General features: G+C 45.1%; 1 protein-coding gene and 1 pseudogene across 1 annotated transcript in view; both read right to left on the minus strand.

The window, feature by feature from the left end:
• Positions 1–23,233, minus strand: part of LOC126109837 (chondroadherin-like protein) — a 222,495-nt gene extending 199,262 nt beyond the window's left edge. The window contains exons 1-3 of the mRNA XM_049914896.1: positions 23,225–23,233; positions 22,797–23,128; positions 10,318–10,507 (exon numbers count right to left, since the gene is read on the minus strand). Coding sequence (XP_049770853.1) covers positions 10,318–10,507; positions 22,797–23,128; positions 23,225–23,233 — 531 coding nt within the window. The remainder of the gene's footprint in view (positions 1–10,317; positions 10,508–22,796; positions 23,129–23,224) is intronic.
• LOC126110075 (5S ribosomal RNA) lies at positions 3,635–3,752 on the minus strand (annotated as a pseudogene).
• Positions 23,234–24,196: the final 963 nt, after the last annotated feature.

The raw sequence follows: 24,196 nt of genomic DNA on the forward strand, positions 1-24,196 counted from the left end.
TGTTCACTGCCAGACCTCTGCAGGCATTCTGCACGTTCCTATGAGTATCTGCAGTGCTCTGGTTTTTCGCCAATAGAAACTCGATGACAGCTGTCTGCTTGGAACGCATCTCCATTACGGACGCCATTTGGAAGACTGCATATAGCCCCGCCACGCATCGGAGCTTCATGAAACTACAGCGACTCAGACGGGCATGTCCCACCATGTCCGACAACAAATTCCACATTTCATCGACCGAAAGTGGAAGAGAAAAAGATGTGCCCCCCGTACAGAACAAGCCCAAATGAAGGATGTCATTCTTCGAACATTTGGCTAGAATGGGTGGTGAGCGACTGAGGAAGCAAATCATTAGCTGAAAGGGCAACCAACATGGTTTACACAGACATTGAAGGACCTGACAGGAGCAAACATGAACATAATGGACGCATGCAACAGGAATTTGGTTAGGAACAAAAATTCAGAAAAGGATAAAGAAAACATCCTCAAAGCATCGAGCAGCGAAGAAGAACGACAGTGGATGCAGCAAGAAGTAAATATGGATTTCACGTGCTCTGTAAAAAGTCTGTTCGCATAAATAAATGGCATTATTTTAAACACATGTCACTTTCATGAGAAATGCTTCCTAAACGTTCGAGCTTTTGTCGCCGGCCGCGGTGGTCTAGCGGTTCTGGCGCTGCAGTCCGGAACCGCAGGACTGCTACGGTCGCAGGTTCGAATCCTGCCTCGGGCATGGATGTGTGTGATGTCCTTAGGTTAGTTAGGTTTAAGTAGTTCTAAGTTCTAGGGGACTTATGACCTAAGATGTTTAGTCCCATAGCGCTCAGAGCCATTTTTTTGAGCTTTTGTCAAATATGCAGTTCTGAAGCTTCAGCCAAAAATGTTCAAATGTGTGAAATCTTATGGGACTTAACTGCTTAGGTCATCAGTCCTTAAGCTTACACACTACTTAACCTAAATTATCCTAAGGACAAACACACACACAAACACCCATGCCCGAGGGAGGACTCGAACCTCCGCCGGGACCAGCCGCACAGCCCATGACTGCAGCGCCCAAGACCGCTCGGCTAATCACGCGCGGCTAGCTTGAGCCACCGTCATAAGCACATGTTTTATTAATGAAGTACAGAAACATAAACATTTAAAGAGGGAAAATAGTACGGAAAACAGACACCATTATGCAGGAATCCTCATTTGCTTTGTAAAGTCAGTTCCTTGTACCGCCGTATATTACGCAGTTTTCTCTTATTTTACAATAACTGTTTGTTTACGTATTTTCTGAAGTGTCCTTTAGCACAAGTGTCGTTCCCAGAAATTGTTTAAACTCTTCTGTATCACTGGTGGTGGTAGGAACGAAGTTTTAAATTAATCTTATATAAATGTTTGAAAGAATTGTGCCCTGTGAAGACAATTTGTAACATTACATCAGATAGCAGATGTAATGTGTGCCTACACAGGTTAAGTAAATGTGAATTGACGTTATTCTTCATCCTAACTGAACCACTGGCAGCAAGCACTTTACATGTATCACATCGATTTATAAATTTCAATAAACATTAATATGTAGTCTCCTATGTACAACAGTATTGTCCATTCTGAGAAGTTTCTGTAATGTCGTGTCTATACGAATGGTACACTGTGATACGTTTTCTAGCAGGGCTTGACGAGAGAAAGTAAATTATCAAATGAGAAATGTGGATTGCGAATACGTTTAATGTAGAAGTTTACCCTTTTCATAATAGTGTTGTTATTCTATCTTGGTGTCCGCCCCCGGTAGCTGAGTGGTCAGCGCAACGGAATGTCATACGTAACGCCCCAGGTTAGATTTCGGGCTGGGTCGGAGATTTTCTCCGTTCAGGGACTGGGTGTTGTGTTGTCCTAGCCATCATCATTTCATCCCCACCGACACGCAAGTTGCCGAAGTGGCGTCAACTCGAAAGACTTGCACCAGGCGAACGGTCTACCCGACGGGAGGCCCTAGTCACACGACATTTACATTCTACCTTGGTCTTTCCCTTCTATAAACTTATCGTTAGACACATGCTGTCTGAAATATTGTGTGGGTGCAGAAGTTCGTAGAGTTTTTTCATAAGTTTAATGAACACAAAAGATATACTGGGTGATCAAAAAGTCAGTATAAATTTGAAAACCTAACAAACCACGGAATAATGTAGATACAGAGGTGAAAATTGACACACTTGCTTGGAATGACATGGGGTTTTATTAGAACCAAAAATTAAAAAAAACGTTATCGGGCCTTTTTTCTTCCAGCAAATGCGTGATTCTGGTTTTGTAACTGCCGCCGTGACGGGTGAGAGGTACGCCGATATGTTACAGAATCGCAGCATCCCCAGCCTGGCTGATAAACACCTGCTGGAACGTACGATGTTTATGCAGGATGGCGCTCCACCCCATATTGCTAGACGCGTGAAAGATCTCTTGGGCGCGTCGTTTGGTGATAATCGTGTGTTCAGCCGCCACTTTCGTCATGCTTGGCCTCCCAGGTCCCCAGACCGTGCGATTATTGGCTTTGGTGTTACCTGAAGTCGCAAGTGTATCGTGATCGACCGACGTTGCTAGGGATGCTGAAAGACAACATCCGACGCCAATGCCTCACCATAATTCCGAAGATGCTTTACAGTGTTCACATTATTATTCCTCGACTACAGCTATTGTTGAGGAATGATGGTGGACATATTGAGCATTTGCTGTAAAGAACATCACCTTTGCTTTGTCTTACTTTGTTATGCTAATTCTTGCTATTCTCATCAGATGAAGCGCCACCTGTCGGACATTTTTTGAACTTTTGTAATGTTTTTTGGTTCTAGTAAAACCCCATGTCATTCCAAGCATGTGTGTCAATTTGTACGTCTCTGTCTACATTATTCCGTAATGTATTCAGTTTTCAAATTTATACTGACTTTTTGATCACCCGGTACATAATAGAGAGTTTAGTGATCAATAATACAGGGCGTTTCAAAATGAATGCACGGGTTCGAAGGCTCTGTAGCATTTATTACATTCAAGTTACAATTATAAATAATACATCAAATGAAAGACCAGCTGATACTGTTTCTCTTACAAATGTTCAATGTGACCACCATTCGTCTGACATCGAGTCGGTATGGGAGTTGGTCCCAAACACTGATCCGTGGGTGTGGTGTTAATTGTTGCAACGATGCTTTGGAGCTTGTAGCAACTGCTAACGACAAGGACGTAATTGTAGGCGTCTCCTTAAGTCTACACACAGGTGTCACTGGAACTGCTAATTCATGAAAAGCCTTCCGAACTGATTTATGGGGCCTACGCGTGAAAGACTCTCACTCGTTCAAGACGTTGTTCAGTCACTCGTTCCATTCTCTTCCCTTTGCATACAGGTACACAAACAAAACTGTTTGAGCTGCTCTTTCATTTGATGTATTATTTATAATTGTAAAACACTCCGTCGTCAGGCCACAAGTGGCCTACCGGTACCGTCCGACCGCCGTGTCATCCTAAGTGGAGGATGCAGATAGGAGGGGCGTGGGGTCAGTACACCGCTCTCCCTTTCGTTATGATGGTATTCTTGACCGAAGCCGCTACTATTCGGTCGAGTAGCTCCTCAATTGGCATCACGAGGCCGAGTGCACCCTGAAAATGGCAACAGCGCATGGCGGCATGGATGGTCACCCATCCAAGTGCCGACCACGCCCGACAGTGCTTAACTTCGGTGATCGCACGGGAACCGGTGTGTCCACTGCGGCAAGGCCGTTGCCCATTTGTAATTGTAAGGTGAATGTAATAAATGCCACAAAGCCTTAAAACCCGTATGTTCATTTTGTAACGCCGTGTATATTCTCCTTCATATTTGCAACTCTCTGCCAACGCCGGGATAACTCCTCGATTCCGCAACTGTAGAAAGCACGCGGTTGTGAGGCGAAGCCGTATTCGGAGCACGTTTTCATCTTTGGCGGTTGTTCGATACAGAGCGGAAGATCAGGTGAAGAGCTGTGGGCGCAACATCGGGTGTATACGGTGGGTAGGGAACGACTTTCCAAGCCAACTCTTGTATGGTGTTTGTTATCAGTCTAGTAGAGTGCAAGCAGGCGCTATCGTGGACTGGCATCACTTCACACAGTCGGACTGCGTGTACAAGACGTCCCAGTTCTTGACAACAGATGTCAGCAGTGATGGGGAAGCAATTCACAGTGCACCACATCTTCACTGTTACGAGGCGTGTTTTTTTTTAAGTAAGCACCGTTTTGAAATTAAAAAAAAGACGTGCTAAGATATATCAATAATTTTATTTTTACTTGAAAGCCTGTAACTTAATCTACTTTTATACATAATTTCCGTCAATATTGAGGTACTTGTCATAGCGTTGTAACAGTTTTTGAATACCCTCCTCATAGAAGTCTGCTGCCTGACCGTCCCATCGCCCTCACCCCCACCCTTAAGTACCTTGGCGTCACCCTCGACCGTCGCCTCTCCTGGACTCCCCATCTCCGGACAATCCAAGCCGAGGCACGCTCCCGACTCAGTCTCCTCAAGCTCCTCTCCGGCCATACGTGGGGTGTGGACCCCTCCACCATCCTCCACACCTATAAATCCCTCATCCGCCCATCCTGCCTGGATCTCCGCCTCCCCCTACCTTTTATAAATCCCTACACATCCTTGAACGCCATGCTCTCCGTCTCGTCTATCGCATCCGTCTCCCCTCCCCCACGCGGATCCTGTACGATCTCATCCCCTTCCCCCACCTCCTCCTTTTCCTTGAAAGGATACGGATCCTGTACACCTCCCGCAAACTCGATCCTCCGCACCCGCTCGTCTCACCCATCCTCTCCCACCCCCGCCCGCTGCCGCGCCTGTATTCCCACATCCCACCGGATCTCCATCTCTCCAACCTCCTTACCCTCTCCCAAGTTGGCTTCCGTCAGCTCCCCCTCCCTGATGATGTCCTTCTCCCCTCCATCTACCCCTCCTATCAACTTTGACCCTGCCCCACCCCCCACTTCCGGTGTCCTTTCCTTTAGGCACCCCCCCTCCCTTCTCTTTCCCTTTCCCCCATCCCCTCCCTCCACCCCTCTTCCCCCGGGCTCCCCCTCCCCCTTCCTCCCTCCCCCTATCTCCCCTGCCCGTGGCATCTCTGCTCTCCCCTCTCGCTCTCCCACTCCTCTTCCTCCTCCTCCTCTCTTGGCAGGTCCCCGGACTCGCACACGCTCAGTGAACATTCGCGCGCCGGAGGTCATCGCCATCAGTGTCTCGTGTGTGTGCCTTCGTTTGTGTTTAGTGTTTGTTCGCCGTCACGCCACCACTGTTCACGTGTACCGTCGCCATCATCCATGTTATGTGCGCCGTGTCAACTAGTGTTACTGATGTTTCTCGTCCAGTGTGAACGGCTCCATGTTTTTTTGTTTTTTAGTGTCTACATTTTTTGTCCGCCGTTTTGATTGTATTCTCTGTGCCCCCTATATGTATTACTTATTGTAAAACTCAAGGCTGAAGCGCGGCGTACTCTGATGCTGACAGCCCGCCTTGTGTAACGTGATCAAAATCACGATAAAGAAAAAAAGAATCTGCTGCCTGACTTGTCAACCACTGCATCACCACTGTTTTGACTTCGTCATCGTCTTGAAGACGCTGACCGCCCAGGTGTTTCTTCAAGTCCAGGAACAGATGTTAGTCACTGGGCGCAAGATCGGGGCTGTACTGAGGATGATCTACAGTTTTCCATCGAAAATATGTGATGAGATCTTTGGTCTGATTCGCCACATGCGGACGGGCATTGTCTTGCAGCAAAACGATGCCCTTGCTCAACTTCCATGGACCGTTTCTTTGATTCTGTTGTGACGTAGGCCACCAACGTCTCATCGCCGTAACAATTTGGCTTAAGAAATCATCACCGTCGTTGTGCTACCTCTCGAGGAAAGTCAATGCACTGCCTAACTGTTTGGTTTTGTGCACATCCGTCAACATTTTCGGTACCCAACGTGCACACAATTTTCGGTAATTCAAGTGCTCGGTCACAGTGCCATACAAAACACTACGAGAAACATTAGGAAAGTCATTCCGCAAGGAGGAAATCGTAAAGAGTCTGTTTTCTCTCACCTTATCGTCCACTTCATGGACCAAACTTTCATTAACGACCAAAGGACGCCCACTCCGTTGTTCATCATGCACATTTGTGCGGCCATCTTTAAATGCTTTCACCCACTTTCTTACCATTCCATCACTCATAATGTTTTCTCCGTAAACTGCACAGATCTCGCGATGAATATCAATCGCTTTTAGGCCTTTAGCACTAAGAAATCTTATAACAGCCCGTACTTCGGTTGGACTCACGATTATCGGAGGCATCTTAAACACTCAGTACACAACGTAAACAAGGAAAAATCAGACTGTAATGGCGTCAGTGCGTAGATTAAGGTACCGGCTGTCATGCAAAAATAAAATTATTGAGATATCTTAGCACGTCTTTTTTTTAATTTCCAAACGGTACTTACTTAAAAAAACATGCCTCGTACACCAGATGCATAACGTGAACTTTTGTGGCTGCACGCAGGTCGTTTTATGGGGAGTTGATGCTTTGTTTGGGCTCAACCATTTTCCCCTTTTCGTTTTGTTAACGTAAAGAGACAGCACTTCTCGTCACCAGTAATGATACAGGACACGAATGGTCGCTGTTGTTCACGAGCCAATTGATGACGAGTGGGCAGAGATGCCCACCAGCTGTTTCTCGTGACTTTGGCTTAGAGGACGCAGCACCTGTAAACCTGATTTTGGACTTTCCCCACTAGATACAAACGCCGACGATGGTGGAATGATCACAGTTCATCACAGTTATCAGTTCTCGAATACAGTGATGTGGATCATTGTGAATTAATGCTTTTAAACGATCTTCATGGGATCCCCGAACGTCTTCCTGAACGTGGAGACTCGCCAATGTCCAAACGATCCTTCTTAAAACGAGGAAACCATTTTCTTGTCTTTTCTGGTTCAAAAATGGCTCTGAGCACTATGGGACTCAGCTGCTGTGGTCATAAGTCCCCTAGAACTTAGAACTACTTAAACCTAATTAACCTAAGGACAGCACACAACACCCAGCCATCACGAGGCAGAGAAAATCCCTGACCCTGCCGGGAATCGAACCCGGGAACCCGGGCGTGGGAAGCGAGAACGCTACCGCACGACCACGAGATGCGGGCGTCATTTTCTGTTCAATGTCATTATCCCCATACACGGCGCCACGTTTCTGGCTGGCTCCGCTGTTGTCACCCCACTATTGAACTCAAACACAAAAAAATGTCGGAAATGTTCCGATTTTTTCGCTTGCACTCCATTTTCTAGCGTTCGCAGCTGCACTGACTATCTCCAAAAGGACAAAATGTTAACTGAAATAACAACAGTGAACTACAATGAAAGGTCTCTGTTGGATTCCTTTCATGTTAATTTCTTAAATCTGTTGTCATTTACGGCATAAATTCCTCTTCTAAATTTACTGTGGCGTTTCTGACTATCTGGGAGGAGACTGAGTAGTGGAACGTGTTACTTTTACGCATAAACAAGAACGATCTGTCACACTACCAAACTTTAAAACAGAGTTTATATGTAATTAATGTCACACAGTCTAATACGGAACCTACATCCGCTTTCTTTTATATACTGTATATGATAAGATACTGTCATCCCCCTTCCCTTCTGTGTGAGAGGATGAAAGACCAAATGTATTTCTAGTTGCATGCTTGAGGGTAGCAGACAAGCCTGTCTGCTAGAGAACAGTAGGACCAACGTCGGAACAGGTAGCTACGCTTTCTAAAAGCAGAGAGGTTTCTATCTTTAGTATGGTCCTGTTCATCCCTTGTCATGTTGGTATAGGAAGCTGCCCCTCTGGCCACTTCTGATCGTATCTGTGAGGCACCCTCAGGAAGGGACCAGGTCAGTCTGTCCGTGGCGAGCATCTGAAGTGGTAAGATCTCCGGCTAAGCGCATGTCTCCTAAGCCCATAGGACAATGGATTTCTTAAGTTCAGCCTAACTGAAAATTTAATCACCTTTATTTCAGGTTTAGCTCTAAAATATCTAATGTTATCTTAAATTGCAACGCAGTGTAGTTGCTTTGTCACTACTTTGTGAGTAAAGTGGAACCATGTGTTGATCAGTAACTCTAATTAAGATCATCAATCTTAAATGCGAATGTGCGTGAGATTATAACATCTCGTCTTGACAATATTTTTCAATATAGCAAATTTTCTTTATGTTCAGCCCACGTGGCGTGTACTTTGTGAGACCAGTACCACGTGCTTATACAATTGTTTGACCCATCAGGTTAATAGTAAGACGACAGTAACCAGTTCGAGGTTTTTCTTTTGTAAATTGCTTTTCGATCTAATTTATTTTAATTATCAAAATTATTGTGGAGTTACACACTTTGTGTAAACCAAGTTGACCACGTGGTGTAATCATCAAAGTAGCCCTCAGCTATTTTTTTCGGGAAGATTTCACATAGAGTTAGTATGAATTTAGTATACCAATGTGTGGTAATTACATGACGGACAGGATTGTGCTACGAACGTAACTTCTTTGGGTGAAAATTGAATCGGTTGGTTGTGGTTAATTTCCATTGCATATGTTTCAACGTTCTTCGTGTGTTATTTTATGAATGCAGTGTTGTATGCAGTCTCCCAATATTGGCTCCCTATTTGATGTGTTCTGTAAGATTACAAACTCACATTTTCACAGTCCTAAATAAGGCACCAGCTTAGTTATGACTCACGTTTAATATGCTGAAATTTCAATGATCAATGTTAAAATAAATTTCCAAATATAAACTGATTTATTTATTTTCAGTTAAATTCTCAAGATGACTATTAAAAGATTATAATTAATGTTAGTCTGGTTGGGAATTTGGTAAGCTAGACTGGATACCTGGTGAACCAGTTGCTCAGTAATGCGAGGTTAACTTCCCCAGACAGCTCACAGCTTTTAACCCGCTTTTATTGGCTATCAGCACCGCTTTCAAAGAAAATTAAAGCAACAACGTTACAACAAACAGAAAATTCCGATCGATAAGTAAACCCATAGCAACTGGAATACCAACATGCGAAACACAAAAACTATAAACTTATTGAGCAGCCTAATACACTGAAGCGCCAATGAATCTGTTAAGGGCAGGGTATTCAAATACAGAGATGTGTAAACAGGCATAATACGGCGCTGCGGTCGGCAATGCCTATATAAGACAAGTGTCTGGGCAGTTGTTAGGTCGCTTACTGCTGCTACAATGGCAGGGTATCAAGATTTAACTCAACCTGAAGGTGGTATTTTAGTCGGCGCACGAGCAATTGGACACGGCATCTCCGATGCGATGCAGTGGGGATTTTTTTGTACGACCATTTTACGAGTGTACCGTGAATTTCAGGAACTGGATAATACATCTACGACATCTCTGCAGCCGGAAAAAGACCAACGACGACTGAACACAATCGTTCGACTTGACAGAAGTGCAACCCTTCCGCAAATACTGCAGATTTCAATGGTGGGCCATCAACAAGTGTCACCGTGCGAACCATTCATCGAAACATCGTCGATATCGGCTTTCGGCCCCCTCGTGTACCCTTGATGACTGCACGACACAATGCTTTACACCTCGTCTGGGCCGATCAGCACCGACGTTGGACTGTTGATGAGACGAGTTTCAAATTGTATCGAGCGGATGAACGTACACGGGTATGGAGACAACTTCATAAATCCATGGACCCTGCATCTCAAGCTGGTGAAGGCTCTGCAGTGGTGTGGGGCGTGTGCAGTTGGAGTGATATGGGACCCCTGATACGTCTAGATACGAGACTGACAGGTGACACGTACGTAAACATTCTGTCCGATCACCTACATCCATTCATGTCCATTGTGCATTCCGACGGGACTTGGACAATTACAGCAGGAAAATGCGACACCCCAGAAGTCCAGCGTGGCTCCAGGAACATTCTGAGTTTAAACACTTCCGCTGGCCACCAAACTCTTCAGGGATGAACATTATTGCGCATATTTGGGATGTCTTGCAACGTGCTGTTCAGACGAGATCTCCACCCAGTCTTACGGATTTATGGACAGCCCCGCAGGATCCATGGTGTCACTTCCCTCCAGCACTACTTCATATATTAATCGAGTCCATGGCACGTCGTGTTGCGGCACTTCTGCGTGTTCGCGGGGGCCCTACACGATATTAGTCTGGTGCACCAGTTTCTTTGGCTCTTCAATTTACATATAGCACTAGCATGAATCCTTGTCGTAATACAGTGGTACCTTCCCGTGGTTTCACAGGGAGCTGGGCCGGACATACCTGCAACTCGGTGCATCCCTCTAGCAGGCCCGGCTCCAGCGCCCGCAGCTGGTTCCTGGAGAGGTCCAGCAGGGCGAGGCGGCGCAGGCCGCGCAGCTCCTGGCTGGAGAACACGGGGTTGAGGCCGTCGCCCAGCAGGTTGTCCGCCAGCCGCAGCTCCACCAGGGAGTCTCGCAGGCTGCCCAGCAACCTGCACCACACACACGTCCTGCAGCACCTCTACATCTCAACATTACAAAACGAAAGTCGTGCACTACTGGCAAAAATTCCGACACAAAGTGGCCTACCGAACATGCCGCACCGCAACTTCACAGAAAGTTCTCCGTACAGGTATGTCTATGTACAGGGTGTATCAAAAAGAATCATCCGACTTTTAAAAAATCATAACTATTACGTTATTTGAGATACGTGCGTGATCAGTGTACTGCTGGAGAGAGCAAACTCTCCAGTTTTACCAACACCGACTCAAAGGAAGGCCTCGGCGCTTGTTCGTGACGTCACGTCAGCTAGGCACGGCGAACGCCAGGTCTGTTGCAGGAATACTCATAATGGTGTGTGTGGTGTGCGTACTGTAAGACCTTCGGTACACACACCATCAGATTATTTGACTTGTCGCTCTAACGAAGTAGGCGAGTGTCAGCAGTATGTCTCGTGGTCTTATCGTGGCGTGTTTATCTTCTGCCGTTAGGTCAGACGATAGAAATGCTACTTGCACGCTTAGAGTAGCAGATTGACGGTCACCAACTTTAAACAGAACTTGATTAATTTTCACACACATTTATTAAAATAATAAAAAGCATAGACATTACGTAACTTTATTCTTGATGCTGTTTACAATTGACAATCGGAAGTTCCTTTGGTCTTGGTACGTTAACCTTATTCTCACATATCTCTGATACTTGACAAAGTGTCTATTCATTTATCTCCATGGCTATGTACAGCAATATGGTAATCTTATTAGGCGCAGACTGGAACTTGACTATAGACTGGTACAGACAAATGCAGACTGGTACAGGCTGGTGCAGACAAATGCAGACTGACTAATCGGAGGTCTGTACACTCGTTATAATACCTCGCGCGTTCAGGTACCACTGCGCGAGTGTGATCCGCAAGGAGAGAAGGTTCTACGTTAGCAGCAATCTCATTGGCTGCCTTACATATTAATACGGGGATCGGCGGAAGCAGAATTTGGCCCGTCTCTAAGGCAGCGCCATCTCGTAGTGCGGAGACGGACGAGCGCTGCGGCTGCGCTGTTGTGCTTAGTGGGGCGCGCTCTAGTGGGAAAGTTGTGTACACGCTGACCATGCGGAACTATGTACACAACAGTGTGTCTACCTCTCTGTCACAGGAAAATGTCAAACTATTGGCGGTAGTTGACCAACACACATTGCTCTGAGAGATTTCTGCAACCAATTAATTGTGCAATTCATTACACTTCTTGACAAATAGTGTACTCCTGAACTTAAATTTCCACCTGTTTTAAGGATTGACATACAAAAAGAACTTCATGGTCCAGAAGCAACAGAATTTGTGCTTCTTTACTTTATTTGTAAATCTGAGGAAGTTACGTTTGTACTGGGTTGCTTTTACAAGAAACTGAACATATTGGTGCTCTTCTCTAGGTATCTCGGTTGACTATGGGCTGAGGAGCACTGAATGTTAATGAAATATCTTGCGATTGTACACGTTGGGGGAGGGGGTGGGGGACAGAAGAAGAGGGAAAAGAGACATACTTGTTTCATCAAATAAAATTTTTTTATCTTATAAAGTTTCTCCTTTCAGTTGCAAGAGGGGAATATTTATCTTTTCTAATGTGCACGTTTAAAGAAGTTTAAGCTCAGCAGTATTTTCGATGTATGAAGCTATTTTGTTTCCTCTTCAGAATTTCTTTCGTTGAAAACGACTCTAATCTAATGTATGGCAACAGTTGGACATTTACACATGTAAATTAGTTCACGATTCCAGTGACGATGTCAAACGAAAGTAAATAAATAAATAAAAGAAACGAGTTAATTGTAAGGGGGTTGGAGTAAGTTTCGATAATAAAATGGATCAAGTAAATATAGTTGCCTGAATGTAAACTTTCCGAAGCTTGCAATGGGGCAAATCATCTTCTCATATTGATCTACGTTTGTTTCGACAGGATTCAGTAATACAGAACTATGATCTTCATTTGTAGCTTTACGATAGTAAGAAAATCTTTCATCTAAATAAAACTGCAGAATCCAAAACAGTACCAAACATTTTGTCCAAAAATAAGAGATTTATAGTGATAAGCACGCCCAGGCGTTTCTGCCTGCAACAGACCTGGCGTTCGCCGTGCCTAGCCGACGTGACGTCACCAACGAGCGCCGAGGCCTTCCTTTGAGTCGGTGTTGGTTTTACACGGTTTCCGCTAGGTAGCAGCAGCGTGCGCCCACTTCTAGTAAAAATGGTGTGGGGTCAACAGAAAGCGTTTTGTGTTCTACGTTATGCGCAGTGCGGTTCAGTAATAACTGTACAGTGTCCAGGTAGGGTGTGGATCCTCCTACAGCATGCACCATTAGACTATGGCACGTACAATTCCGAGGGACGGGTTGTCTGTGATTTCGTTCTTGGCACGATGGAGGATGACAGTTTTCTTCCACGCTTAGTGTTTTGCAGACGAGGCAACATTCCATTTAAATGAAAATGTGAACCTTCATGATATCATCCCTCACCTCCTTGCGCCTGGCAGATCCTCTGTATGGCTCATCGTCAGTGTGCCACATCAGTGTTGTGTTCAGTGCTGTTACTCGTGTGCGTCAAGAGGTGTGATTTTAATTGTGTCCTGCCTTGAGGTTCGCCGTCAGTGTTACGTTATGTGCTACGCCATCCGTCGCTACTTTTATGCTCCAGGCATACTGTGCCTTGTGTTCTTTTAACCGTCGCAGTGTGTGGCTTTTTTTTTAAACAGTTTTTTATCTCCATTTTACAGTCACCCCGTTTTTTGTCTATTGCCTTCCATGCTGTTCCCCCTTTTTTATATCTATGTTCACCTTATTCTCTCCTTTGCTGTTTTTAAATGTCTTCTATTGTTTTGTTCTATGTCTTTCGGCTGAAGAGCAGCGCCTATGCTGCTGCCAGCCCGCCCCGATGGGGAATTGAAACACAATAAAGGAAAAAAAAATATTCATGATATCAGAATATGGGGTACGGAGCAACCACAGTAAGTTGCACAGTAAGTTGTACAACATGAGAGGCACTCTGCAAAATTTAATGTGTTTTGTGCAGTTTCATGGGAAAAGGTGTACGGTCCATTTTTCTTTGCTGAGAACACTGTCACAGGAAGCACATGTCTCGATATGCTCGAGAACTTCCTTTTCTCACAGTTGAACACTGAGTGAAACGCCTTCATTTATCAAGAGGACGGCGCACCGCCACACTGGCATATGGAAGTGCGGTAATTTTTAAATCAAAGGATTACTGAACGATGGATCGGTCGCACTGGACCAAATGATTCAGCCTTACAGTACTGACTCCACGGTTCCCGGACCTGTATTGCTTGGGAGGGTTCATAAAAGACTCCGTTTAAGTGCCTCCGTTACCAACAACAATGAATGAACTGAGACATCGCATAACAGCAGCTGTGGAAGCTGTAACACCAGATATGCTCCTGCAGTGTTTCATCAGTTTGAATACCGCATTGCCACATGCCGCGCATCTCCGGGGTCGTATATTGAACATCTATGAAAAGGTATGAAAAACACTTTGAGTTTTCTGTTCATCAAAAAACAAATTCATTGTACTTGTTTATTAGTTTCAGAAATATATGGTTCAAATGGCTCTGAGCACTATGGGACTTGCACACTGGACTCGCATTCGGGAGGACGACGGTTCAATCCCGTCTCCGGCCATCCTGATTTAGGTTTTCCGTGATTTCCCTAACTCGTTTCAGGCAAATGCCGGGATGGTTCCTTTGAAAGGGCACGGCCGATTTCCTTCCCAATCCTTCCCTAACCCGAGCTTGCGCTCCGTCTCTAATGACCTCGTTGTCGACGGGACGTTAAACACTAACCACCACCACCACTATGGGACTTGACTTGTGAGGTCATCAGTTGCCTAGAACTTAGAACTACTTAAACCTAACTAACCTAAGGACATCACACACATCCATGCCCGAGGCAGGATTCGAACCTGCGGCCGTAGGGGACGCGCGGTTCCAGACTGTAGCGCCTAGAACCTCTCGGCCACTCCGGCCGGCTCAGAAATATAGACGTGCCAAATTGGATGATTGTTTTTGATACACACTGCATATTCAGCGCATTTAATCCTAAAGCCGAAACATCTCTTAACCATGTGTAACTACGAGGCTAATCGGGATAGTGGCGTTACAAGAATTTTTTGAAGTACAAAAAATTAATTTATTTTAATAAAATTTACATGCATTGTAGCATAGGTCTTGCATTATTTTTTCGCCTAATCACCATTTACCTCAATACGTTTTGTCATCCGTGGGACGAGTTTTTTTTATTCCTGTGTCATAGACGTCTCCCACCGCCTTTTTCCAGCCAGTTCTTCACTTCGATTTTCACCTCGTCCTCGTCCTTGGAAAAGTGTTTTCAACGAAGGTGTTCAATTTAATGAATATATGATAGTCAGTACGTGCAAGATCGGGGCTGTCAGAGAGGTGGCTTAAAACGTCCCAACCAAACGAAGTCAACAACTCTTGTGTTCCGAGCGGTGTGCGGACGTGCGTTCTGATGGAGACAGATTGCCGTTGTCAGCATCAAATGTGTGTGTGTGTGAAATCTTATGGGAGTTAACTGTTAAGGTCATCAGTCCCTAAGCTTATACGCAACTTAACCTAAATTATCCTAAGGACAAACACACACACCCATGCCCGAAGGAGGACTCGAACCTCCTCCGGGACCAGCCGTTGTCAGCATCCCGCGACGTTTGTTTTCTACGGCTCGGCACGGTTTCTTCCTGGTCTCAGAATATCTTTCAGCATTTATTGTTTCACCTCTTTCCGAAAAATCAACAAGGAGAACCCCTTTTCTGCACCAAAAGATTATAGGCATGATTTTCCTCTCTGTTTGCTGAGTTGTGAATTTTTTGGCTGAAGGAGAATGAGTAAGGGTGAACTGTATTGATTGAAGCATAGTGATAAGCCCAAGTTTCATCTCCTGTCACGATAGAGTTCAGAAAAGCCTCCCCTTCAAGTCTCGAAACGGTCAAGAAATTCGCGAGCGGCACTGAATCCGTTCATTTTGTGTGCTTCGGTAAGCATCGTGGGCACCCATCGCACCCACAACTTGCGATAATTTGGTCGATCAGATGCGATTTCGTGAACAGCAGTTCGCGAAATGTTTGGACAAACCGCAGGCGGGTCGTCAGTTGCCGAACGGCGATCAGAGAGATGATGACCTTCAATTTTCTGCAGTACATCATCAGTCACAACAAACGGCCTTCCGCTTCTGTCTTCACCGTGAATTTCCGTTCTCCCAGAACTGAAATTCCGTACCCATTTGGTCACACGCTGCCTTGACATTACGTCTTCTCAGTACACTGAAACAATTTCGTGATAAATCGCAGTGGTGTTCACGCCCTTAGCATTTAGGTAGCGAATTACAGCGCGCTCTTCGCCCCACAACACAACTCAGCTGCATGGTCTTAGGCGCCTTGCCACGGTTCGTGCGATTCCCCCCCCCCCCCCCCCCCGCCGCCCGTCGGAGATTCGAGTCCTCCCTCGGGCATGGGTGTGTGTGTGTGTGTGTGTTGGTGTGTTGTCCTTAGCGTAACAGTTAGATTATCACTGTTCGATATGGGTTCTATTTCTGATATTAAAGTATGTGCTTCTAGACCATTTTACCGTGGGAAATTCAAATATGTAAACAAAACATCGTTGTCAGGGATACTTTTTATGTAATATGTATATTCACAATTCATGGCAAACACAGAGACGTTATAGAGAAATACGGGTATGTTGCCGCATCCAGTAGTGATAGAACGTGATAATTTCTTGTGCAACAGCAGGTGGGAAGAATCAGACATCATTAGGTTATCCCCCGCCACACCTATGTCATTAAGACCACCTGAAACATCTCATTAACTCGAACGGCGACAGCCGGTCGCTTCCTCGGCAGTAAAGATTCACGCCTCCTAGGGGCAGGTGCATCGAGTTTACAACAGTGGTGTTAGCCGCAATTTGTGTCAGTCTTAAAGAGAGGGTGTTTTGGCTGACAAGTAACTGTCTGTCATATTTCCGAGCACGGTTGAATTTTTTAGTTCCTGTGTGTAAACTGATTGAGCCTGCTGCTGAAGGTAAAACGACTGCTTGTTTTTAGACATCAGTGTTCCTCCAGTTCCCTACTATTAATTTAATACAGGTGTATTACCAAAGTGGTATTTTTAAATTTGCTGAAATGCCACGTCGTCGTGGATGTCGATATAAGCCAGACAACTTCTGCTACATCTGTGGGAAGTTCACTTTTGCCAGAAATAGGAAGAAAATTTCTTCATTCATAAAGAAAGCACACAAACATTACTTTGGAGTAGAGGTAGGAGACCAAGATAAAGAATGGCCACCACATTTCTGTTGTGTTACATGTTACTGCAAACTAATTCAGTGGTGGAAAGGTAAAGAGAATGTGGCGTTGTTTGCTGTTCCCGTGGTGTGGAGGGAGCCTAAGGACCATGTTACTGATTGTTATTTCTGTCTAACAAAAATTCAGGGTTTTACAAACAAAAAGTCGAAGAGGCACATTATTTACCCAGATCTGCCTTCAGCTAGAATGCCAGTGCAGCATTCCGACAACCTTCCCGTACCTTCAAGAGCTCGAGGTCAAATTCCGAGTGATAGTGAAATAAGTAGTACTGAAGAAATCACAGATGATGATTCTTTATATCACTGCACAAGTGAGTCATCGCCACATTTGTTAATACAGGCAGATTTAAATGATTTAGTACGTGATCTAGGACTAAGTAAACAAAAGGCGCAGCTGCTTGGTTCAAGATTACAAGAGTATAATCTACTGCACCAAAGTACTAAAATCAGTGTGTTCAGGCACAGAGAACATGCCTTTATTTCTTATTTTTCAATTAACGAAGCATTGACATTTTGCAATGACGTTGCTAGCCTGATGAAAGTGCAGAACTTCACTCATATTTCACACGAGTGGAGACTTTTCATAGATGCACCGAAAAGAAGTCTGAAGGGTGTTTTGCTCCACAACGGAAATAAAATACCCTCTGTTCCAGTAGCTTACGCTAGTTTGACAAAAGAGAATTACGAATTCGTACAAAGGATGCTAAATTCATTAAAATACAATGAACCAAATGGAAAATATGTGCAGATTTTAAGGTAATTGGTATGGTGCTGGGAATGCAACAAGGCTACACAAAGTATGCCTGTTTTCTTTGCGAGTGGGATAGTCGAGACCGAAATTCTCACTACGTGAAAAAGAAATGGCCTAGGTGAAGATGGAAAGTTGGCGAAAAGAATGTACAACGTGAAAGTCTGGTAGCTCCTGAATATATACTACTTCCACCGCTTTACATCAAACTTGGCCTGATGAAACAATTCGTGAAGGCCATGGATCCAACAGGCTGTGGGTTTGCATATCTAACTACCAAATTCCCCCGTCTTTCAGCTGCAAAAATAAAGCAAGTTGTATTTGTGGGCCCACAAATCAGGGAGCTGCAGAAAGATGCAAATTTTGAAGCATGTTTAACTGATAAAGAAAAAACCGCATGGGACTGTTTCAAGATGGTGTCGGAAAACTTCCTTGGAAGAAGAAGAGCTACTAACTACAAAGCAATGGTGAAGGATATGATCAAAGCATATCAGGGTTTGCGGTGCAATATGTCTTTGAAGGTACATATGAGGGACTCTCTTCTGGACTACTTCACAGAGAGTTGTAGTGACGTATCGGATGAAAAAAATAAAGACATTTCTACCATAGAAAGGTGCTATGAAAGGAAGTGGGTATCTTCTATGTTAGCAGATTATTGCTGGAATATCATTCGAGAGAAGAAAGATTCACAATACAAGAGAAAAAAGTGATGTGCATTACAAGGCAGTGGCTCATTGTTTGTCAATTTTCTGTAATTTCTCATGTCAAATAAATGCTTCAAATTGTATACACAAAGGTTACTGTGTTATATGTTAGATCCCACCCTCCATTAATGTGATGTGCATTTGTTTGTCGAATTTCACCTCACGTTTGCTGCACTATATCAGAAACTGAAAAGAGAAATAAAATTGCGATTACTCATAAACTATCCCTGACAGAAAAAAAACCAAAAACAGTTTTCAATTCAGCACTCAAAATACAACTAGGATCACAATATTTTTATCAGAAATAGAAAAAAAGGTTTTTTTTGTAGAAGAGTGTTACGTAGTGTGCAAGCCTAGGGACCGATGACCTCAGCAGTTTGGTCCCAAAGTAACTCACCACAAATGTCCAACAGTAATCGACGGGCTACTGATTGTTGGGAATGCTCGTCCTTTTCGCTGGCTCACCGTAACACGGCAGTGGTACCAACTCCCCATCCACCCCCGCCCGCCCCTCCCCAAAGGGCATTCCATGCTAAAGTTGCATGCCTTGTTACTTTAATTTCTGGATAACCCTCATACAAACATGCAGTCTTGTAGCCCTATTAATATTTTTTATCAGCTAATTCCAAATTAACTGTCAAAAGTTAAGTGAATAGTAAACTATTTTCTATTATAAGCAGATGAAATACTACGCTTCTACAGACTTCATTGATTTTGTTATTCAAAATGAACACGAATCATCAACTATATATAGTCTTGAAATTACTGTTAGTATTGTTAAACCAGCCACGATATTTATAAGTACAAATTAAAATGTAAGCGAAAGTAATAATAAAGTGACCTGAAAATACACTACTGGCCATTAAAATTGTTACACCAAGAAGAAATGCAGATGGTAAACGGGTATTCATTGGACAAATATATTATACTAGAACTGACATGCGATTACATTTTCACGCAGTTTTGGTGCACAGATCCTGAGACATCAGTACCCAGAACAACCACCTCTGGCCGTGAAAACGGCCTTGATACGCCTGGGCATTGAGTCAAAACAGAGCTTGGATGGCGCGTACAGGTACAGCTGCACATGCAGCTTCAACACGATACCACAGTTCATCAAGAGTAGTGACTGGCGTATTGTGACGAGCCAGTTGTTCGGCCACCGTTGACCAGACGTTTTCAATTGGTGAGAGATCTGGAGAATGTGCTGGCCAGGGCAGCAGTCAAACATTTTCTGTGTCCAGAAAGGCCCGTACTGGACCTGCAAAATGCGGTCGTGCATTATCCTGCTGAAATGTAGGGTTTCGCCTGGATCAAATGAAGGGTAGAGTCATGGGTGGTGACACATCTGAAATGTCATCTGTTCAAAGTGCCGTCAATGCGAAGAAGAGGTGACCGAGACGTGTAACCAATGGCACCCCATACCATCACGCTGGGTGATACGGCAGTAAGGCGATTAAGTATAGACGCTTCTAATGTGCGTTCACCGCGATGTCGCCTGACATGGATGCGACCATCACGATGCTGTAAATAGAACCTGGATTCATCCGAAAAAATGACGTTTTGCCATTCGTGCAGGCAGGTTCGTCGTCGAGTACACCATTGCAGGCGCTCCTGTCTGTGACGCAGCGTCAAGGGTAACCGCAGCCACAGTCTCCGAGCTGATAGTCCATGCTGCTGCAAACGTCGTGAACTGTTCGTGCAGATGGTTGTTGTCTTGCAGGGATCGAGATGTGGCTGCATGACGCGTTACATCCATGCGGATAAGGGACTCCATCTTCAGACAACAAGTGCCCATTGGGATCAACCGACCGCCGTGTCATCCTCCGTTGACGATGTGGGTAGGAGGGCCATGTGGTCAGCACACCGCTCTCCCGGTCGTTATGATGGCTTTGTTTGACCAGAGTCACTACTATTTGGTCAAGTAGATTCTCAATTGGCATCAAGAGGTTGGGTGCACGCCGAAAAATGGCAACAGCGCATGGCGGCTGGATGGTCACCCATTGAAGTGCCGGCCACACCGGACAGCGCTTAACTTCGGTGATCTCTCGGGAACCGGTGTATCCACTGCGGCAAGGTCGTTGCCTCTATGCGGATAAGATGCCTGTCATCTCAACTGCTAGTGATACGAGGCTGTTGGAATCCAGCACTGCGTTCCGTATTACCCTCCCGAACCCACCGATTCCATATTCTGCTAACAGTCATTGGATCTCGACCGACGCGAACAGTAATGACGCGATACGATAAACCGCAATCGCGATAGGCTACAATCCGACCTTTATCAAAGTCGGAAACGTGATGGTACGCATTTCTCCTCCTTACACGAGGCACCACAACAAGGTTTCGCCAGGCAACGCCGGTCAACTGCTGTTTGTGTATGAGAAATCGGTTGGAAACTTTCCTCATGTGAGCACGTTGCAGGTGTCGCCACCGGCACCAAGCTTGTGTGAATGCTCTGAAAAGCTAACCATTTGCATATCACAGCATCTTCTTCCTGTGGGTTAAATTTCGCGTGTGTAGCACGTTATCTTCGTGGTGTAGCAATTTTAATGGCCAGTAGTGTATTAATGCGTATAATTTTTGCGCTCTTGATTGACATTTCAGGCAAATTGACTGACCACATTTGGTGCACGTACAGCACAGCTTATACGCCTTTTTCCTTTTCTTTGACGCAGGACACTTCATACACAGCTTCCTCTTTTCCATTGTATCAGTTGGTATATCTGTAACACGTCTTCATCATATAATTCTCCTATATTCGAGATTTGGTGGGCGTTTGGCCAAAAATTCGACTTTTGATTTAGTTCTAGTGTTCCTCCTTTCACAACGTTGTGTAATGGTGTTTTTCTTGGTCTAATAGTCTTTGAACATAGAGACTTCAGATTATCTTAGCAAAAAGTATCGTATTTGCTGTGAATAATTATGTGTGGTACAGGTCACAGCTGGCTCCTCTTCCAATGAAGCATTTTCTTCGCTAGTATCATACAGTGTTTCATGCTGACCACTAGCTACCAGAAAATGAGAATGAGCACGAGAATAAAAAATGTCATCGTCGCTCCCATTATCTGCCCACAGCATCTTCTTCCTGTCGGTTAAGGGGCTCCGGAAAGGCTCAAAATCATGAAAAGTTCAATTTTTACTTTTTTGCGTTTTCTGAATCTGCAGACTATTACGTTTTAATAGATATATAATTTATTCAATTCCGAAGACTACAACTATTTTTAATTTTTTTTTGAAATGTGTTCTACATGGGCGTGACCTACTGTGGCGCTGTTAAACTGCTGTCAAATGGTGTTATTATTAACGTCCGTGTTCATCAGGTACCTTTTAGTGATGTGAGATAAAGTATGTGTTGTGGCTAACCTATTTTCAGAGACTTAGCAGCACCTGAACTGTTGAAAAAGTGTATTCACGGAAAAACTCAAAACCCCAATGAAAGTGTAAATAGTGTTATATGGTCGAGAATCCCCAAGACTGTATTTGTTGGAATTGAAACACTTCACTTTGGTGTGTATGATGCTGTTGCGACTTTCAACGATGGCAACATTGTAAGGTGCAAGGTATTTAGAAATATGGGAATGAAGATAGGTTCTAATATGGTACGAGCGATGCTTGCTTTAGACAAGGATGGCCTTCAGGCTGCAGACAGGGCTGTAAAGAGTCTAGAAATACAAGCAAGAGTAAACAGGAGGAGGAACAAGAGGAAGCTGGAGGAGGAGTTTGCAGAGGATGAAGATAATCCATCCTATGGACCTGGAATGCACTAAAAAGTTAATCCAATATTTGTCGCTCGATTCCCAAAGCTTGTATTTTCTCATACTAATTACATGTTTTCTAAGGATCTTCCAAACATATTTGTTTCAAACTTTCAGTAAATGTTACACAGTACCTTCTGCATAATTTAACACAGCCTTTTTCCAAAAAACTGTATATTTTTGAATATATAAATAAAAAATTGCCAAAAAATGTTGTGAATTTTCATTACAATTGAAAAAAAATCATCTTTAATAACTGAACTAAAATTTTGTAAAATCCCTGTGTTAAGTTGTAGCCCATATTCGAATAAATAATCTGTAAAAAGTTCAACTTCCTACCTCAAATACTTTGTGAGGGAAGATGTAATTTATAAGCGTTATTTTAACGTTGCAAGTGTAGGGCGTTCCGGAGCCCCTTAAATTTCGCGTCCTCGTGGTGTAGCAGTTGTAATGGCCAGTAGTGTATTTTGTTTACATCAGTGAGCCGGCAGAGCACCTTCTGCGGGCTGTTTACGTCAGAATTGTTTTGTTTACCTCTCGGTGAGCTATCGCAGCAGGTTGTGCAAGAGGTTGAGCCCGTGCAGCAGCAGCCACCCCCTTTGTTTACATGAGAACTATTTTGTTTACATCAGTGTTGGGGTGTTTGCCTCTTCGTGAGCCGGCAGAGCACCCGTTTACGTCAGAGTTGTGTTGTTTAGACTGACCTCTCGGTGAGGCGGCGCAGCAGGTTGCGGGAGAGGTCGAGCGTGCGCAGCGGCGGGCGTCCGGGCGCGCCCAGCGCGTGCTGCGGCAGCGCCTGCAGGCCGGCCGCCCTCTGGCTGAAGGCGACGACGGGCGCCCCCGGCGGCAGCGCCGCGTCCACCGGCCACGCGACGCCGTCGCAGTCGACGGCCAGCCCGGGCCCCGCGTCGCCTGCCTCGGGCAGCAGCACGTCGCAGCGGCACGGCGCGCGCACACCGCCCGCCAGGATGTCCGCGCAGGGCCGCGTCGCCCCGCACCTCGGCGGGCTGGCCAGCACCAGCAGCAGCGGCAACACCTGAAAGCAAGTAGTGGCGTGCACACTGGGGGGCTTCACCAGGCTCCTGACAATAAGCGAGGAAATTTCTGTACCCTCGTCGTCTGTCCATTATACGAGGTGCATTCAACTTCTAAGGCCTCCGATTTTTTTTTCTCCGGCCTGGAAAGAGATAGAAACATTCGCATTGTAGCAAAATGAGCCCGCGTTCATTGTCAATACGTCCCAGAGATGGCAGCACCGTACGGCAGATGGAATTTTACCGCCAGCGGCGAGAATGAGAACTGTTTTAAAGACTTAAAATGGCGACGTTTTCCTTACTTGAACAGCGTGCAATCATTCGTTTTCTGAATTTGCGTGGTGTGAAACCAATTGAAATTCATCTACAGTTGAAGGAGACATGCGGTGATGGAGTTATGGATGTGCCAAAAGTGCGTTCGTGGGTGCGACAGTTTAATGAAGGCAGAGCATCGTGTGACAACAAACCGAAACAACCTCGCGCTCGCACAAGCCCGTCTGACAACTGGATCGAGAAAGTCTAGAGAATTGTTTTGGGGGATCGTCAAATGACTGTTGAACAGATTGCCTCCAGAGTTGGCATTTCTGTGGGTTCTGTGCACACAATCCTGCACGACGACCTGAAAATGCGAAAAGTGTCATCCAGGTGGGTGCCACGAATGCTGACGGACGACCACACGGCTGCCCGTGTGGCACGTTGCCGAGCAATGTTGACACGCAACGACAGCACGAATGGGACTTTCTTTTCGTCGGTTGTGACAATGGATGACACGTGGATGCCATTTTTCAATCCAGAAACAAAGCGCCAGTCAGCTCAATGGAAGCACACAGATTCACCGCCACCAAAAAAATTTCGGGTAACCGCCAGTGCTCAAAAAATGATGGTGTCCATGTTCTGGGACAGCGAGGGCGTAATCCTTACCCATTGCGTTCCAAAGGGCACTACGGTAACAGGTGCATCCTACGAAAATGTTTTGAAGAACAAATTCCTTCCTGCACTGCAACAAAAACGTCCGGGAAGGGCTGCGCGTGTGCTGTTTCACCGAGACAACGCACCCGCACATCGAGCGA

The sequence above is a fragment of the Schistocerca cancellata genome, chromosome 12 (assembly GCF_023864275.1).
Source record: "Schistocerca cancellata isolate TAMUIC-IGC-003103 chromosome 12, iqSchCanc2.1, whole genome shotgun sequence".
Classification (NCBI taxonomy): Eukaryota; Metazoa; Arthropoda; class Insecta; order Orthoptera; family Acrididae; genus Schistocerca; species Schistocerca cancellata.